The sequence below is a fragment of the Ovis canadensis genome, chromosome 6 (assembly GCF_042477335.2).
Source record: "Ovis canadensis isolate MfBH-ARS-UI-01 breed Bighorn chromosome 6, ARS-UI_OviCan_v2, whole genome shotgun sequence".
NCBI lineage: Eukaryota > Metazoa > Chordata > Mammalia > Artiodactyla > Bovidae > Ovis > Ovis canadensis.
In genome coordinates, this window is record NC_091250.1 from 45,701,715 (window position 1) to 45,718,707 (window position 16,993).

A 16,993-nucleotide genomic window follows, 5' to 3' on the forward strand; every position below is an offset into this window, starting at 1 on the left:
CTTACTCCCTCACTAAGAAAACATAGCATTCTGTCCCTGAAGTACCAGAGGGGCTGTGTGATCCTCCAGAGGGCAGGGTGGAAAGCTCTGTAAGTTCCTGCATGAGATTCCACGTGTCATTGTTTTCTTATCCCGAGAGACTCAGGTTAATGGGAGTGTCTCTCGTGGCATCACGCGGATTCCATCTGCCTTCGGCTAATGAGATGCATCAGCACTTACATCATTTTCAAGAGTGTGCACGAAGAAAGCAATACAGCATAGAGATGTTAAATGAGCAGGAACCTCTAACGCATTGTCCACCCTCTGTGAACGTCACTGGCTGCTGCTGCTGCGGCTGCTGCTAAGCCGTGTCCGACTCTGTGCGACCCCGTAGAAGGCAGCCCACCAGGCTCTCTGTCCCTGGGATTCTCCAGGCAAGAACACTGGAGTGGGTTGCCATTTCCTTCTCCAATGCATGCCTGCACGCTGAGTCGCTTCAGTCGTGCCCGATTCTGTGCAACCCCATGGACAGCAGCCCACCAGGTTCCCCTGTCCACGGGATTCTCCAGGCAAGAACACTGGAGTGGGTTGCCATTTCCATCTCCGAACGTCACTGGAAACCTCCCCAAAATAATTTAAAAGCCTGAGAGAACACTTAGCACACAGAGACGACAGTAAAGATTAAGTTCTCACAGGAAGCTCACATATGAAGTTTGAGAACTCAGCCCTGGGTTAGCTTTGACCCCACTTGCAGTACAATGCTAAGCGTCTGTGCTTCACACTCCCCAGCGACAGGAAAGTCAGGAAGAGTGAAAACAAAGAACTGTGTACAGCAAGGCGTAAAAGCGAGGCTCAAAAATTGAGCAGACCAAAGTTCCTCTGAAACATATGAAATGAAAACATGAAAAGGACTTCCAATGATCAAATTCAGCATCCATTTAATATAAAGGAAACAGAGGCACAGGATGGAAAATGATCCCACAGCTGCTAGTGAGCCATATGAGGTCTTTGCGATAGCTATGGAAGTTGTTCATCTGAGCCAGTATCCTCATATCCTTCCTCTCTCCATTAAACAGTCAATATATGCCAAATAAATCTCTGAATTATCCCTTAATGTATTTCCTTCCACTCCTTATATCTGGGTTTGTATGAAATTTGAGAGTTCATTTAGTTCATTCCCATTAAGCAGAACTAAGTTTCAGAAATATAATAGATACTCATTTTCCTGTTTTTTTTTTTTAAGGTCTATTAAGACGATGAGTTCTTAATTACTTTGATACTGCCAACGTGTACTGATTCAAAATAGTATCTCTAATGGGTAACTCACTACGTCATGTCAAATGAGAAACACATCACATAATGACATGGACTCTCAAGATGCCCAGTGCAGAGGAGGGTAAGATGAGGCATGCACTAAAATAATTACAGGGTCAGGCAGACAAGGGTCAGAAAATTATCACGGGAGCAGAACAGATGATGGCATCCTTCCCACCTGGGGGATGAGTAAAGTGGCTTAGAGGTAACTCTGAGACTGGATTAAGCAACATGGAGATGCAAGGGCATTCCAAGTTATATGCTGTCTGCTGCTGCTGCTGCTAAGTTGCTTCAGTCGTGTCCTGCTCTGTGCAACCCCATAGACAGCAGCCCACCAGGCTCCCCAGTCCCTGGGATTAAGCAAAGCAGTACCAAACATGGAGTATACATGGAAAAAACACAAATAAGTTCAGTCTTGCAAAATAAAGCATATAAATTGGAGAGTTTTATGTCCATACAAATTGGACATAAAAATAGAAAGTTAGGTTTAATTCAGCATGTGCAAAATCTCTGGAGATAAGAAAAAAAAATGCTTTTTCCCTTCATCCCATAGTCTATATGGAATCATTCATTTAAGCTTTATACAAAATTTTGAAGCAACCCCTATTTAATGAGCACCAAAGAAAGATTAGAGGTGTAAATTTAAGAAAAACATGGTATCTACCTTCATGGAACTTCGTCTGCAGTGACAATGACAGAAAAGCAGTCATTGATGACCGTACAACAGAAACTCGCTGAAAGCCAGGCTTGTAAGGGAATGATAATAGGGGCTCTAAAGGATAAAATCGGAGAAGGCAATGGCACCCCACTCCAGCAGTCTTGCCTGGAAGATCCCATGGATGGAGGAGCCTGATTGACTACAGTCCATGGGGTCGCTAAGAGTCGGAGACGACTGAGCAACCTCACTCTCACTTTTCACTTTCATGCATTGGAGAAGGAAATGGCAACCCACTCCAATGTTCTTGTCTGGAGAATCCCAGGGATGGGAGAGCCTGTTGAGCTGCCGTCTATGGGGTCGCACAGAGTCGGATACAACTGACGCGACTTAGCAGTAGCAGCAAAGGATAAAATTATGAAGCAGTAGCTACTGAAATAAAGGAGAGCATATTAAGTATTCAGATAAAGATAAAAGCGTATTAAAAACACTCAGAGGTGTGAGAGAAATTACATTTTAACCCAAAGCCAGAGCAAATGATGAAATTACGACGATGCCCAAAATTATGCTTCAAGAAAGTATATCTGGCAGCAGTAAGTAAAAGACAAATTGGGAAGAGGAAATAACCACAAAATGCTTTACTCCAGCATCTAGAAAAATGGTAGGAGGCCCCCAACTGACCCAGTTCCACTGGGAATATCATGGAGACAGAATTCATTCACTGAGCAATCACAAACTTAGGGAACAGAGGAAACACGCCTCACTCTTTGGAATGGATCCACCAAAACTGGGAACTGGGGAGAGAAAGCATGTGCAGCATGAAATTGAGAGGTGGAAAAATACTTAAGAAAAAGAGAGCAGAACCCACAGAGAGAAAGGAGGAGAACCTGGAATAAACACAAAGGAGCACAGGAGGAAGAATGGTGTGGGCACAGGGGAGGTGGGCCCACAGGAAAACAGGCTTCTGGTGACAAAATCCATGTTGTCCTTCAGGAAAGGAGCTTCAGAAGAGATGGGGCACAAGCCAAATTGCAAAATATCATGAATTACTGGATTGCGAAAGCAAACTACTCTTTAGAACTCTTGAGAAATTTCACAGGGGAGGGAAGGAAAAATGCTGGTAATTTAAGAAGCATCACGGAAAGTTCCCTGTGGTAGATGAGACTTAGAAAAGGGTGTAGGTCAGAAAAAAGAACTCAGAAGAGAAAGAAGATTCAAATCATCTTTATTAGCAGGCAGTTCATATTTCTAACTTGAAGCTACAGTCCAAAGCACTTCCTCCTGATTTGTTTTTCAAGACCAAGGACTTTAATTTGATACCCTCTACCTTCACCAGTTGGTGAAGACCTTTATATATTTAGGATTTATCATTTTATCACCTCTCCATCTTTATTTCTGGGTGAAAATACCAATCCCTTAGTCCTTTCTCGTCAGTTTTATTCTTTGCCTTGGCTTTTTCCTTTGTGACCTTCTCATTTTCTACAGAGTCTCTTTGGGGGCAAAAAAAATCCATAAAAGGGTCCAATAATTTAATAAAAGCTGAGCCTACACTGAATTTTTTAAAAGTAAGTATAAGATGATCCCTCTTTTCTTACAGTTTGCAAAGTCATTTCATTTTGTTTTCAAAGCAGAAGAATCATTTGTCTAATTAAATCCTACAAGATAAAGGAGCTGCTATAAATACAACAAAGGTAAGCAAACCAGGACCCCAGCTATGGGGCATTCCTCTTGCCCATCCTGCACAATCTACAGAGCTGAGTACTAGCACTGTGTTGCTTATTCACTATTGACATTTCTTATAGAATACCTCTGCAAGTTATCTTTCTTATAACACATAAAAAATGCCTTTATCACTACATAATTGTAGCTCTTTCCCGAAACCTCTTCCTACCTACAAATGTTAAGCAGAATTCTGAGCACACAATCCCAGACATTAGCAACTTCTTTTCCTAACAGCTTCATGACAGCTCAAACCCATGTGAACAGTGTCTTGAAGTCAGGTCACTGATAAGCTTAGAAACAATAGAACTGACCCAAACATTGTTTATTTGTTGCAAAGATGTTTCTTCTTTTTTGCCCCCAGGAAAAGTCAAAGTTAGCAAAATTCCTCCTCCACTAAATATCCTAGAAGCCCTGAGCAACAAAATGCATCATCTATAAAAAGTGATAGAAAAGGACCATAAAAAGTATATTTGTTCACCTTGATACTAACCTAATAAACTTAACAGCCAAGCCCAGGTCAGCTATACAGCAAGTTCCATTTTTTTTCACCAGGATGTTCTTACTTTTCAGATCTCGATGGGCAATTGCTGGTTTGCCTTGAGTGCTAAAGATTTCAGTGTGTAAGTGACAGAGGCCACTGACTGCGGAATAGGCTAGCTTCAACATCGACTTAGTGTCTAGGGTGGTGGACTTCAGGTAATCATAGAGGGAACCATTTTCATGATAATCTGTGATTAGGTACAGTTGTGTCCAGGACCCCGTCCCTTTGATATCTGCAGCAATGAAGCCTAAAACGAAAGAAGACAAAAACGGTTGAAGCTACGTGGTTTCTAAATACTACCAGGATAATTCATTCTTTCAACTATCGTCCTTTGTCATAGGTGTCTTTTATTCAGCATTTCATTCAGTTTTCTGCTTGTGCTTATGAGAGCATTAAATGACTAATACCCATCCTCGTTGTAGTTTAGTTGCTAAGTTGTGTCTGACTCTTTGTGACCCCATGGACTGTAGCCCACCAGGCTCCTCTGTCCATGGGATTTCCAAGGCAAGAATACTGGAGTGGGCTACCATTTCCTTCTCCCGACCCAGGGATCCAACCTGCATCTCCTGCTTGGCAGGTAGATTCTTTACCACTGAGCCACCTGGGAAGCCCATCATAGATAACCAAAACAGCAGGGGTAGAGAAACACTATGCATTTGTATCTGAAGACAGGATACCTTGCCAATCAGTAGCTGGTATTTAAATTATTTCCAAGTAAACAGTAAATAGTTCATGGTATTATAATTACACATAAGACACTGTTTACAAAACAGGCACACACTCCATGATTAGCTGACACTCTTTCTACTTAAATAATCCAGTTAGATCATTTCTAACTTAAAAAGGAAATCAATTCTCAATATAAACTGTATATAAATAAACCCTGCAGATAAAATTCCCATAACTTCACAGTACTGAGACAAAAATGTGCTCCTTCAAATCCCTAAGAAATCTGAGAAATTTTGGTATTGTATTTGCATTTCCTGCCCCTGAAGAAAAAAAAAAAATTATTTGAACATGTTTCATTTCAAGTCCACCATCCATTCATAGAAGTACCTTAGTCATTCTTCCTGTGAGGTCTCCCATTAGAAGCAAATAACATTCTTGGGCTCATGGCAAAAAAAAAGGTCTATATATTTCATAGCGGATCTAGACAGATGAGTTAATATGCAGATGTTAACAAAAAAAGAGAGGAAAGCTAGGAAACCCTGAACATCGCTAATACAGACTTATACTCACCCAAGATGTTTTCATGCCTCATCAACACCGTCTGATATATTTCTGTCTCTCGGAACCAGCTGGCCTCCTCTGTAGTGAAGAACACTTTCACAGCTACCTTTTCGCCACGCCACTTTCCCATCCAAACTTCCCCATAGCGACCTTTTCCAATCTGTTTCACCATCTGAATTTGCTTTGCTATCGTCCTCTGGACCTGTTAAATCCCCCAACACACTGTTAGTGCATTCACGGCACTACAGATTGTTTAATGTTTTCTTTTTTCCTTCAGAGAAGAAAACAATTACATGCAAAATATATTTAGCCAGTAGTTTTTCTTTATATGGGTTTCCGAGGTGGCGCTAGTGGTAAAGAATGTGTGTGCCAATACAGCAGACACAAGAGACTCGGGTTCGATCCCTGGGTCGGGAAGATCCCCTGGAGGAGGAAATGGCAACCCACTCCAGTATTCTTGCCTGGAGAATCCCATGGGTAGAGGAGACTGGTGAGACAAGTTATTTTTATTTACTTATTAATTTATATTGTCCTCTTTTAAATATACATTTGAGACTGTTGGTTTTGAGAGCTGAAGTGTTGTTTCCAAATTATTATTTCATTTTGCCAATTATTATTTTCACAGAGAAAAACCCTTGAAGGGTTCACAGTAACTGGCAGAAAAGAATACTTTTCACTTCTACCACTAGTGTGGGACACTAGATACTCTAAAGCGAATCATGCCACTATATGCTTCGATAACATACAACAAAACAAAAAGGTAATGCACTATTGGACATGCACAGAAATACTTGCAGAGGAAATCTCTAAGCAGGGAGGTGTGGGCAGAGGAAGGGAAGAGTTAAGAACAGAGCAGGGCTAGATAAGCACCCAGCATAGCCAAATGCCAGACTGCTATCTGGGCAAAGAATAACCCCAGCCTTGAGATCTAGATGATGAACTCTGACCCTTTTAAAATGAGAGACATTGAACCCTGGGCTTTGGCATTAAACCTGAACCACTGAATGGGACCAAATTTGCCAGCACACCATCACCATGGCTCCTGGCAAAAACAAACACAAATCCTCTCTTGGGGAAATTATTGCAGAATATGCTTCACTCCACTACTATGGAAGGATACTAGATCCTCTGAAGGAGCTCCTGCCACCCTACAACTTGGGTGGATAAAATATAAGAAGCAAAAAAACTGTAATGCATTATTGGGCTCACAAGGGACTAAAGGAAATCCCCAAGGTAGGAAGGGGAGGCAGAGGAGGAAGAGAAGAAAGAAAACAGAGGGTGGGAAAAGAGAGAGAGAGGATCCCACAGGGTAAATGCCCTAAAACAAAAGGAAACACCCACTGCAAATGAGGCAAGAGAAAGAATTCCAATAGATTTAACACCTTCAGATTACAGATACTGGAATCTTCAGGTACAGAATGCCCCACTACATGAGATGTGTGACGAATGTGAAGAATAGGAGACAGAATGAAACATAAGCAAGGAGTAAGAAATCACTGCAAACTATGCTTTGAGGTGGAAGGGCTGTCACAACCAAAAATGTAACATGGAAAGGGAGAACAGCCCATTAGAGCTGGGGAAAAACCAAAGCTATGAGAGCACTCTACGAAGTGTGGCAGAGACGCAGGAGGAAAACAAGAGGGTTCAAGTGGCATAGGGGCTAAATGTCTCTTTACACATGATCATCATTCACTCTGTGCTTAAATTTTTAAAAACACCATGACTAAAGGGGCTAAGTGTTGGTGACTACTTACATAATTTGGGAGATATAAAGAATCAAACATAGAACTCTCATAAGATCTGCTTAGAAAGTTGGGGTGTACTCTTCTCAGAGACAGGCTTTGCGTCAAGTAAATTCAAATGTTTCTTTCTGTATTTATACTTTTAAGGGTCATGTAACTATACTGAGCTAACTATATATATGAGCTACTGTAATTAACCTGAGCAAACTCCAGGAGACAGGGGAGGACAGGGAAGCCTGGTGTGCTGTAGTCCATGGGGTTGCAGAGAGTTGGATGCAACTTAGTGACTCAACAACAACTATAGTGAGCTCACCTAGATAACCAGAATAATCTCATCTCAAGGTCAGCTGATGAGCAACTTTAGCATCTGAGCCACCAGGGAAGCCCAGCTGATGAGCAACTTTAATTCCCCTTTGCCTTGTAAAATAACAGATTCTAGGGCAAAGGACATGGACATTATGGGGGCTAGCATTCTGACTACCACGGATGTCTACCAACTGGGATGGGTTCTGTTTTTGTCTAATGAATGATTTCATCAATTCAAGACGTAATGCTATCCATTGCCAGAATCATTAACAGCACTAATATCAGACTGAAAGCTTTTGGGGACAAGATAAAGTCTTTTTCTTTTCCTCTAAAAGAAGAATTAAAGAACAAAAGCATTGCTGACATGATGTTAAGCCACTCAGCCTGAAGGAAATGAGGCATCAAGTGTACGTGTAGACCAGCCTCCCTCCCTTTAGGAGTCGAAAAGGCCCTGTAGGAGACAGTCAGTCCATTTCCCTCCCAAACAAGCGAGCAGAAGCATCAAGAGCACTGAGCAGCTGAGGGCTGGACCCGTAAGTGGTTAAGCTACTGGCCTGAGAGGAGGCTTCCTACGTTGATTGAAGAAGTATTATTAATTTACAGTTGTTACAAAGCATCGCTTATGCAGATCCACAGAACATTTCCTAATATAAACAGTTTTAAGTCCACTTTTTTCCTAATGATGACATATATCATGACTTCGATATGAGTACAGACGAAATTGGCAACGTTCACAAGAACAGGAGCAACTTGTCTCAAAATAACAAGTCTCGCTAAACTATAGTCAGAAATTTAAAATATACTTCTATTTTGAGATTTATTATAACATCTACGGACCTAAAAATAAATTTTGAAAAATGTTTTAACTCTGTCATTTATTTGCATTTTTATTTGATTTAGTTAATGTTTCAGGTCTTTCTGTACTCAAACTTTCCTTCTATATGACGTCTTTAGAAATCAATTTTGAAAGTTAGATTATACAAACTCAATACAATCATTATAATTGTGATTCAAAACAGAGAAGAATTATGTCATGTAAAGTGAGGACAACTCACTGTGTAAGGATTATAAGGGTTATCACTATTTTAGAAATGTCTTTCTATTTAGTGGTCAGTTATCTGATAGTGTCCAATGGTAAATTAAGCCCATGTGGACCCTAGAAACCTCTGTGCTCTATATCCCTGAATTAACAAAGTACATACCTCTACACACAAAAACACTGTTTAACATATCTGCTTAATAAGACCATGCTAATGTTGCATACTGGACAGATTTTTCACAACAGATTCCTCAACCGAGAGGTTTAGTGTTCAGTTAGACAATTTACTTCACCTTTTGTTCCTTTACACGGTCAGATAAACAGGGTATAAATAAATAATGTTACTATTGATCAAATACATAGTACACAGGTATTCAAAATGCCAGGCATATTTATATGTATATGTCTGTATATGCATGTGTGTGTGTGTGTATAAATATATATACATATGTATGGCAGGGAAAATCCTTACAACCACTCTATGATATTCCTCCCTTAGAGGATTTATATACAAAGTCACTTAGTAAATTTTAGTTCCAAGTATGTGTTTATACACAAGACATGAACTTTCCCTTTATGTTACTGAAATAAATGACAAAGTGGAATTAAGGTGAGATATTCATTCATATAATACGAAATGAGACTACTGAACATTTCTGTACTGTTTATCTTAAAAAACAAAGCAATACCGAGGCTTTCCCTTCGCTCAAGTGAGTGATGGGATCCTTCTTCCCATCCTGTTGTTATCGAATGCAGGTCTTAATTTTACTTAACATTTGGCTCACAAGCACTGGGAGCACAGATTCTCGAGGCAGATCACCCGGGTTTGACTCCTGGCTTCTCCATGGACCAGCTGGTTGACCCCAGTGGGCTTGGGCCCCTGATGTGTGACACAGGATACATTTCTACACCACCTCACAGTGGCTATGAGGGTTAAATGAGATCATCCTTTAAAGGCCAGAATCTGGCCAGGGCTGGACCTCTGGCAACCTGGCTGCTCTTAATCGTATATGGTTAATAGCCAAACACTGCTGTTTGGTACCCAGATTACACAGATTAACATTTTCACAAATACCTAAAGTTGGGAGTTGAATGTTTTCTTTTTTTTAACAAATAAATAATTGAGCAGCCTCTTTAATCACCCCAGGATGCCAAGTGACAAAATGTAGTTTCCACCTCAAAAGAGATGCAAGTCCACCTAAAGACACAGGTGCATTACTACCAATTTTGATGTTAAACAGCTATATTGATTGTTGCACTGGTTATGCAAACTTCTGTTATGACATAAGTTAAACAGACTAGCTCAGTCTAATCTGTCACAGAGATAAAACATGGGGCATAATCTGAGGACTCTCCAGAAAGACATTATATTTGCAAAGACATGGATTTTAAAAACATGTTGTATTTTCAAAACAGTTATTCAAGGCTGATGCAAGAGCTCAAGAATCCAGTGCAGAAGAGGTGGGAGGAGAGGAATGCTATGCTTATCAAGCTAAGAAAGAAGACCCACAATCATGACTGGATATTTGAGTGTGTTATGCAGGAAAGTGAGAGAACAGCAAGGTCAAAGATTTGAGAGAGAACTCCACAGGAATGAGAAAGACGGGCTAAAAGGAGGACAGTAGTTTCCAATTCTAAGAGTGTATCTGATTGATTAACATCAAAGGGAATTTTAATATCTGTACTTGAAAAAGAAGTGTAATAAAACATTTTTAAATGTAAGAATGGTATTTGTTATATATCAGTTAAATTCTAAGAATGAAAAGTCAAGCAATTTGATAAGAACTTTACATTAAAAAAAGATTTATATCCTAAGTAGCATCAGTTTGGTCATAACAACAACTTCACAAGTGGTTTTCTGTCTGGTGTATTACCTCCAGGGGAGGTATTAGTGGAAGAGAACAGAGTTTGGCCACCTGCCGCGAAGAACTGACTCATTTGAAAAGACCCTGATGCTGGGAAAGCTTGAGGGCGGGAGAAGAGGACGACAGAGGATGAGATGGCTGGATGGCATCACTGACTCAATGGACATGAGTTTGAGTAAGCTCTGGGAGTTGGCGATGGACAGGGAGGCCTGGTGTGCTGCAGTCCATGGGCTTGCAAAGAATCAGACACGACTGAGCGACTGAACTGAACAGAGTTTCAGTTATGCAAGATGAGTAAGTCCCAGAGATGTGCCACACAACACAGTGCCTATAGTTAATAATGGAATATTGCATTCTTTTTTTCCCTAGTTTGAAGCAAAAAGTTGATACTCACTTTATTTTTACTTAGATATACTTAGCATATAACATTTTGTAAGTTTAAGGTATACAGCGTGTTGATTTGATATATTTAAATAATGAGATATTATTATCACAGTAGCATTAGCTAACCTCTATTTAACCTCTATTAACCTCTATTTAAAAAATTTGCAAAGAGGTTAGCTCTTGCACTGGGCTCTTACCATAAAATAATAATAATGAATGGGGCAGGAGGCAACTTTTGGAGGTGATGGATATGTTAATGGCCTAGACTGTGGTGATGGCTTCAGGGGTGTATGGTGGTTTAGTCACTAAGTGGTGTCCACCTCTTTGTGACCCCATGAACTGTAGCCCGCCAGGCTCCTCTGTCCATGAGATTTCCCAGGCAAGAATACTCGAGTGAGTTGTCATTTTCTTCTCCAGGGTAGCTTCCCAACCCAGGGATCAAAACCAGGTCCCCTGAATTGCAGACAGATTCTTCACTGACTGAGCCACCTACTTATTTCCAAGCTCTTCAAGTTATATACGTTAAATGTATACAGCTTTTTGTATGCTAAGGAAAAGAGTTATAAAATAAATTCTTGGCTTGAGATTTTTAAGTTACTTTTAGTACTAAATAAAAGGTCACCAAAAGAATCAAGTAAACAAGACATCCAAAGTCAGAACCAGACAATAAAGATTAGGAAAATCAATCTCAGAATTTATAAAGTTTATAAAGGAAAATACTTCTCATTGTTATTTCCATTTCAAGTCCCAATAATCTTTTTGTGTAGTCCATAAAGTAACCAAATGCTTTTCTCATTAAAGCAAGTGCCTTGGATTCACTATATATTTTCTTCCAAGTTGGCAGCGCTGACCATCAGAAAATTAAAACTCTCCTGAATGGAAAAGCCAGGGCTTCACCCTGAAACATAAACCCGCCAGCTGAGAGGCAGCCTTCTTCCCGTTTAGAAGTACTCAGATCCCAGTTGGTTGTAATACTTTTGCCTTCAAAAGCCAGGCCAAAGTGCTGTAACGTTATCCTTCCTGAAAACAAAGGGAAGATGGTCCCATGTCGAATGTTTTCTAATCTGCTCTTTATCAGAATGTAGAGGTCTGGATTGTAACCATACACTTACATTAAAGAACAATGACCTCACCCCCAATATGTCAAAATGTTATCAGGAAACCCTGCATCTGAGATCTGATGTCTGACTGCAGAGCGCTTTCCTTTGTCCACTGCCCTATCTGTTTCAGTAAAATGACACCCAGCAGTTACTGACATTTCCTTTACATTCAAGGTATGTTCCTCTCATACCAGCAGAGGGAGGCCTGATCCGCTCCCTGAGCTCTGCGACTGCTCAATTAAGTCTCTCAGGGATTCTCCAGGAGGAATGTAAGTTTCGTCCTGTTCTAACCCAATGCTGTACCGAGGTCTGGCTTCTTGTCTTTTATACCTGAAGATGCACAAAGGAAGAAGACGTTAGACACTGGATTGCAATGACAGGGACAGAACACGCAGAACCACGCACGGCAGGTTTCATCTTTGCACGCAAATACGAGATTAGATGCTCAATATATATTACCCTTAGTTACGGTTTCCAAAGCACAAAGTCATCATTAGTGTTCTAACCTATTTTTTAAACTAAACTTCAAATTTTCACACAGTCACAACCATTTCCAATTTTCTTCCTCTGTTTCTTTCGATTGCATATTATCCAAGCAGCCTACATTCCATTAACATTTTTATATAGCTCCAATAGTCGTAGTAGTAGTCGCTCAGTCGTGTCTGACTCTTTGCCACTCCATGGACTATAGCTCACCAGGCTCTTCTGCTCAAGGGATTCCCCAAGCAAACATACTGGAGTGGGTTGCCATTTCCTTCTCCAGGATAGTTCCAATATCCTTTCCCTAAAATCTTTTCTTACAAGGTCCTTAATGAGCTAAAGATGCAGATTTTTGGTTTACAGAAGGCATCGTAACTTTCTCATAAAAGACAATGTATAAAGCAATAGTACAGATAAACTGAAAAGCTTTTGTCAATAATCATGTCTTCAGTTAGAACTGATGATATTTGAGTCAACTCTTATTTGTAGAATAGTAACCTACATAAGTATTACAAAAGGGCAACGATAAGAACTTAAAGGTCCCTGATATTTCATAAACTAGAAAATGAGTTCTTAGGTGATTGAAAATAATTTGTAATGTTGTTGTTTCCTTGCTAAGTCATGTCCGACTCTTTGCAACTTCATGGACTGTAGCCTGCCTGTCTCCTCTGTCCATGGGATTCTCCAGGCAAGAATATTGATTATGGGTTGCCATTTCCTTCTCCAGGGGATCTTCCTGAGCCATGGATCAAATCTATATCTACTAACTGAACATAGTCTATCTTAATAATTAATATATAAGTTATCTTTTATAATCATTCAATACTAAGGGAATACTGTTTAGCTTACAAAATAAGGAATTACTAAAGTGATTCAAAGTCAACACAGTCATTTCTTGCTTTGAATCAAAGGTTAGTAGCAACTAGTTGCTGAATTTCCTAGCTACCATAACTTTCCTAGAGATGAAATTTTTCTGGGTAGTCTTGATATTTGAAGCAGAAACAAGATAGCTATCTATTAATAACTTCATTAGGACAAATGAGTATCAATAACTGATATTGTCAGTGAAATCTAATATCTAATTAGGTCAAGGAAAGCTGTGATGAAAAACATCAGCTGGTAGAACAGTATGAGGATGATTTTATAAACTCAAAATTCTACATCCATGTGTTGGAAACTTACCTGAAGTAACAGAATAAAATGATGAGGACCAAGAGCAAACTACACACAGTCACAGATATAAGTAAAGCTTTGTGGTGTATAGGTCCGTCAACAAAATCTGAAATTAAATAGAAGTAAAGAGAGGCATAATACAAGATTATTTTTACTTAAAAATTAGGAAGCAAATCTTTCCTCAAAGTGCTTGCTAAACTCCATGTGTAAGATGTGAGGTTCTTTTAATCTGCTTATTGATAAGAAATAAATACATACTCTCAAAATTTGAGTAAATAAGCTTGAGTAACATGAAGCACTGTTCATCTAGGCACTCACTTCAAGAGTACGCATTTCTTTCTCTTTGGAAGGAACAGGTTTGACACAGGATAAAAGCACAGAATATAAATAAATGTGAATGGACCGATATCCTTAATTCCTCAAATATTGGCAAATAAATAGAATACATGGATGTGCAATAGTTTAAACAAAGATGCTCTTCAAAACTACATAACTAATTTTTTCATAAATGGCATCAGTTTTTAAAAGAATGGATGTGTCTACTCAAAGAATTATGGTGTGATCTTCTTAAAGAACAAATTATTAAATAGTATTCACACTGTTTTAACTCCAGTTCTTCACAGATAAGATTTACTTATAGTATGGTTTTTCAAAATTCCTACAAACAAGAATAACTAGGAGGGCTTTATACAAATGCTGATTTACTGACTTCAACACCAGAGATTTTTATTCAAAGTATTTTATTTTTATTTTACAACCATCCCAGGTGATTTTATATGCAGTAGTCTCTGGAACATATGTTTTTTCTGCGAAAACTGACTGAAAGCCAGGTGCACTTACCCAGTAACAGAATTAGCACCATTCTGATTAAGGGCACCATACATCCTTGGGAGAATCATTGCTGCTTCTTAACTTTAAAAGGTATCAAAGGTATCATGTATTGTAATTTATTACTTTGGTTACCTACAAACAAGATGTTTTCTAATTGTGCTATGCACTTTTCATTGCACAGCTACCTGAACATTCTGGCTGGGGACCTCATCCCACTCAATGTCATGTTCTTTTTTCATTCAAAAGCATTATACATTCCCTGAAGAAAAACTGAATAGCACAAATTAACTGAAATAAATAAAGTTGCCATCACCTCACTACTTAGGAAACTTAGCACTAACATTTTACTATATGTCTTTCCAGTCTCATTTCAACAAACAAAAAAATTTCATGAGCAAAATAGTTCACAAAAACGCTTTATAAACCCACAGCTCTATTATTCTCAACAGCTAAAACATGGAAGTAAACCGTGTTCGCTGACGCACGAATGGATAAGCAAAATGTGGCATATTATATAAGATGTAGTTCAGCCTTAAAAAGGAAGGCGTTCCTGACAGATGCTGCAACATGAATGAACCTCAAGGACATTAGGCTAAGTGAAATAAGCCAGTCATAAAAAGATGAACACTCCACTTATATGAGACACTTAGAGAAGTCAGAATCATAAAGGCAAAAAGAAGAATGGTGGCTGTCAAGGGTTAGGAGGGAAGCGAGTTGGGGAAAACTAAAGCTTAATGGGTAAGAGTTTTGGTTCTACAAGATAAACAGCTATAGAAATGGGTGGTGGTGATGGCTGCACAACATTCTAAACATATTTAATATCAATGAACTGTATACCTAAGTGATTAAGATGGAACACTTTCTGTTCTGTGTATCTCACCACATAAAAAACTGTGGGGAACTCATAATTACCTTGTAACTAGATTGTTTTCATTTATAATACTGTAGACATTTTCTAAAACAATAAAATTTTTTCTGCAACATGAGTTTCAAAGACTACATGGTATACATACAGACACATCCTAATTAGAAAGTCAGTCTTCTGATGATGTATATTTAGGAGATTGGGAAGATTTTGTTATAATACGTCTTTGCTGTGATACATAAAATTCTGTGATGAACATTCTTACACACACATCATTGCACATGTCAATGATTATTTTCCTAATCTAGATTCTAAAAAGTACAAGTGTTAGGTTGAAGGATATATATTTTAAGTTTTGTCATACACATTGTCAAAATATCCTTTTAAAAAGATTATAAGTTTCTTTTTTTTTTTTTACCAATGTGAACATACATCTTAATTATTTTGAAATAATTTCAGTCTTATAGAAAACCTGTAAGGGTAAAGGATTCCAACACTCCCTTTAGAGAGTTCCCATTCCAGTGAGAGAGTAACTAACAATGCAGGTGTATGAACACCATGGAGCAAATAATGGCGCTGGAAACAACTTAAAATCTATTTCCAGTTTTAAGGACAAGAAAGCAAAAGGCCTGATTTTGCAGAAAATCATAGAGATCCCTGGATACTCTATCAGAACTAGAAAAACTAATTACATAAGCACAACATATTATCAGCATACAAATATAGAAAGCCTCAGCAACTTTCACTTTTCCACATAAATGCAGAATACTCTGCTCCATAAGAACAGTATATTTATTACTCTTCTTAACAGATTTCTGATGAGAGCCATGAGACCACAAAGAATCTAAGGGATTTTTCCTTATAATCACACGCTGTTTTAAAAAAGGCTAGCATTATCTTCCCACTCTCCTTTTCTTGGCCCCAATAACCCCAGCCCTTACAGCCTTAAGGACTGCCTCCTGGTCTTCTGTCATGAATTTATTGCCTTATCAATAAACCTTTTGTTTCTGTTGGTCACGCCAGTCGTGTTTTAATCTGCCATTACCTGTGCTCAGAGCATTAACAATGTAAACATTCAAGTCACTGGTGAGTCTCAGAAGGCGAACACGACCAGATACCTATCGGGAAAAGAACAGAGCCCCTGGTTCTCTCCAGGGCGCAGGCTTCTACTTGGCAGTCACTTCAACTGCTCAGGGAAGTAGATCGGAGAACTCTCCAGGGAAGTCGGGTTCACTCTGAGAGGCAAAGAAGAATCACCAGTGGTTTCCTAACAAAATAGTATTGTCGTTACTTGTCTCCTCTCTGATAATTAACTGGTTTGCAGCTACTTAAAATGCCGGGACTGTTTTCATAAGGCTAGAATATGGCTCATAACTGCAAGAAGAAATAAAAAACTAAATCGCTAGAAAGAATCTTGGCACCACGTGCTGGAAGACATCCTTATGTGTGTTCTCAGTGTTATAGTCACAGATAAATTGGAGACATCTTTCTATTACTAGAGCAAAAAGTGCCTGATCTTGTCAGAGGGGTTTAGTCAACAGATAATACTGTAATCTATTTTCCTCATATATTGGTATGCCATCTCATGGTAACATTTAGAAATGCATTCACTATAAGAACAAAGAAATAATATTCTAATTACTTCCCTGCAGAAAAAGTTTAGAATTTTATTTCCTGGTAACAAAGGAAGTTAAGACAGAATTTTTATATTCAGGTTAAAAAAGACTAATGATTTCTAAATTCCTTCCATATGCCTCCAATATAAAG

General features: G+C 38.9%; 1 protein-coding gene across 13 annotated transcripts in view; it reads right to left on the minus strand.

The window, feature by feature from the left end:
- BMPR1B (bone morphogenetic protein receptor type 1B) overlaps window positions 1-16,993 on the minus strand; it is a 448,509-nt gene that overhangs the window by 13,615 nt on the left and 417,901 nt on the right. For all 13 annotated transcript variants that reach the window (XM_069593683.1, XM_069593685.1, XM_069593692.1 and 10 more), the window contains 4 exons: window positions 13,540-13,636; window positions 12,069-12,207; window positions 5,451-5,643; window positions 4,161-4,458 (listed from right to left, as the gene is read on the minus strand). In XM_069593683.1, coding sequence (XP_069449784.1) covers window positions 4,161-4,458; window positions 5,451-5,643; window positions 12,069-12,207; window positions 13,540-13,636 — 727 coding nt within the window. The remainder of the gene's footprint in view (window positions 1-4,160; window positions 4,459-5,450; window positions 5,644-12,068; window positions 12,208-13,539; window positions 13,637-16,993) is intronic.